The sequence below is a fragment of the Oreochromis niloticus genome, linkage group LG12, assembly GCF_001858045.2.
Source record: "Oreochromis niloticus isolate F11D_XX linkage group LG12, O_niloticus_UMD_NMBU, whole genome shotgun sequence".
Classification (NCBI taxonomy): Eukaryota; Metazoa; Chordata; class Actinopteri; order Cichliformes; family Cichlidae; genus Oreochromis; species Oreochromis niloticus.
In genome coordinates, this window is record NC_031977.2 from 10822576 (window position 1) to 10825716 (window position 3141).

General features: G+C 42.1%; 1 protein-coding gene across 3 annotated transcripts in view; it reads left to right on the forward strand.

Moving 5' to 3' along the window:
• The window catches only part of LOC100697685 (transmembrane protein 132D), a 54475-nt gene that overhangs the window by 48301 nt on the left and 3033 nt on the right, over positions 1 to 3141 (forward strand). For all 3 annotated transcript variants that reach the window (XM_019365775.2, XM_019365776.2, XM_019365774.2), the window contains 3 exons: positions 1964 to 2169; positions 2439 to 2703; positions 2863 to 3054. In XM_019365775.2, coding sequence (XP_019221320.1) covers positions 1964 to 2169; positions 2439 to 2703; positions 2863 to 3054 — 663 coding nt within the window. The remainder of the gene's footprint in view (positions 1 to 1963; positions 2170 to 2438; positions 2704 to 2862; positions 3055 to 3141) is intronic.

The following is a 3141-nucleotide window of genomic DNA, read 5'->3' on the forward strand; positions in this document are numbered from 1 at the left end:
GTTTCAGCTGCTTTGGTGCTATGCTGGTGCAGTGGATCCTGGGCTCCTCCTGGTGTACGACATTATTCTTGGAAGACGAAGGAATAGATACTACTAACAAGCCCCCACGCTTGCTTGACCTAAATCCAACAGAACTCCTCTGGGACTTTATGTTTCTGTCCATCCAACACCACCAGACTGCACCTCAGACTGTCCACAACCTCAGTGATGTCCTGCTCTACATCTGGGAGGAGATCCCACAGGACACCGTTCACCATGTCAGGAACACAATGTTGTCAAGCATGCATACATGTATGTGGGGGCCACACAAACTGCTGAGTACCATTTTGAGCTGTTGCAATGAAAATTCAGCAAAATGGACTAGCCTTCCGCATCATTTTTTCACTTTGAGTTTCAGGGCATCTTTGATTCCAGCTCTTGGTAGGCTGATCATTTTGATTTGCATTTCGTTCCTAACACATTACCCAGTCCATACCAGTATAGATATCCAGCATGATTTTTGACCCATTGAGATCTGATGTGTTTTCAAAGGGTTCCTTTATGTTTTCTTTTGAGCAGATGTTATTAACCAGAACTTTTTATTAGGTGATACAGCAGTTTAACCAAAAAAATTTACATCAAGTGGGAACTCTTGAGTACCTCTTGGAATATGGATATTTTAATTGTGCACATTCAGTAAAACTCTGTGCATGTGCAGAGTTGCGTCAGTGAAGCGTGCATTTCAGCTTTTTTAATTTTTGCCTGTAATACTGTACCCAGTGATGAAAGCCAAATCCTATTTTAACATAAATATCTTTGCGATACCAAAAACGGTGAGGGATATTCTTGGACAAAGGATGAGATTATGACTGGAATGAGTTGGCGGATGGCACATTTAAAATGACATTCCCTTTTAACTTATTCTTCAGAATATTATTTGAACACAGCAGACGGTGGAGGTCCTGGAAAGTGCTTCTCTAACACAGTAGAAAATTAGCAAATTGCCTTAAATCATGGCTGGCCAGCTGACTTCCCACACACTGCATTAAATACATGAAGATTCAACACAACTGCACTGAAAATAAACGAGCCCTTCTCTGTTCTTCTGTATTTGCATGGACATTTTTTCCCTGACATCTATTTGAAAGATTTTGTGCCACTTCTTAGAAATATGCTGTTAGGTATGAAAACAGAAACTGCATCTGAGTTAGCAGCAGGGCTGACATGATGAGTTATGGGGTTATTCTAAAGATGTGCCATATCCACGGGATGCAGTTCCATAATGCAATGATGACAAAGGATCCTCTAAAAAAAAACAAAAAAATTGCACGACCCGGTGACAGCACATCTCGTAAGTCTTGGGTCCACGCTGCTTCGAGATGTAACTTATATATGTATTCATCCTTTAGCCATCTGTCAACGTCAGTGTATTTCCTTTTATTCCCCTGGGTGTTTTCAGTCACTAGACTTCAGTGATTTGTTAATTATCGTATTGGCCAAAGACGACCAAGTAAAACCTCCTGACGTGACGCAAAATGATGTTGAAGCAGCTGCCCAAACTTGCAAAGGTCACCTTTGAAATTCCGTTGTAATGAATGCACTTGGTTGTGAAGGACTGATGTTCAGCGTGCACCACATGATATTTAGATTAACATAAAACTGCAATGCTGCCTCTTCCCAACGCCTCACACCGGTGATCATCACAGTAGTTTATTAAAGCCAGCTGACATTACTGCGGTGACACATCCAGTGCAAAACTGCTTCACGGCTATTTGTTGTTGCAGGAATGGCCGATGTGTTAAAATGGTGACTTTCATGAGAACTCTTGATTATTTTTTGTCATTGGTAGGAAGACTAATATCGCCTTCATTAACAAGTTTAATCCCGAGTTTGATGTAGATTGTTTACATAATCATCTTAGACAAAAAATGATAAGATGCTCACATGCCGGCGGACTGTTTCCATTTTATCTTTACCTCTGCAGGTGTCCGACAGGTGTGACTATGTTTTCGTAAATGGAAAAGAGGTTAAGGGGAAGATAAAGATGACGGTAAACTTCACCTACAGCTACCTGAGTGCTCAGCTCGAACTGAATGTGTGGATGCCCCGGCTTCCTCTCCAGATTGAGGTGTCAGACACAGAGCTGAGCCAGATCAAAAGCTGGAGGGTACCCATCCTCACCTCAAAAAGGTAGGAAACCACTAACAAAACAAAATCCCTTTGCTTGATTTCTACAGTAGGTGTGATTTCCAGGGCCATTTTTTTTTTACTCATACAAATTTAAATCATATCTCTCTGAGGATTTAGAGGTTAGATTCTATTACGTAATGTACTGCAATAATTCAGTGTGATCCAATCAAATAAAGAGACAGACAGGGCTGAGTGATTGATATAGAGGTGAAAGCATGTACTGTTTGATAGGCCTGACCTGCCCGTATGTTTTTGTGCTCATATCCCAGGACTGGCTGGAACAGTGATGAAGACGACCGGAAGGGGAAGGGCTGTATGCTGCAGTTTCAGCATGCCCTTGTGAGGGTGCTAACCCATTTCATGGCAGAGCAAGAAGACCCCCGGGATCCAAAGGCCTATTTCCTGGGGTCTGATTGGCAGGTGGATGTCACAAGGTTGGTTCGATACTTCATGAAGGTGGAGGACACTCGAGTGGCAAGGCTACAGGCAGGAAGAGTGCTGTCGGGGAAAGACTTTGGGACCACTGCCATCCAGGTAATAAACTGGATTAGTCTTGTGAGCCAGCTCTAACTTGCTGCCTTTTCATAGATGAACTCTTTTTCTGAATTGAACCGTTTCTGTCTGAGGCAAAGAGTTAAAAATAAGATCAAATCTGAAGCAGCCTAAAAAAATGACTTTACCTGATGTTGACAGGTGTTTTCTCCACTATCTGATGCCATCTTGGCTAAAACAACTATCAGAGTTGTGGATGACAAAGTGACCATCACAGAGCTGGGGGTTCAGCTGGTTACAGGGCTCTCCATGACATTACAGCTCAGTGCAGGAAGCAACAGGGCCATATTGGCTACCACAACCACACAGGAGGTGCTACAGAGTCCCAAACAGGTAACATCCTTTATCATTTTTTAAATGTAAAGATTTTAGATTCAAAGATCAAAGTACAATCTTTTTACAATTTCTTTGTTCTCTTAG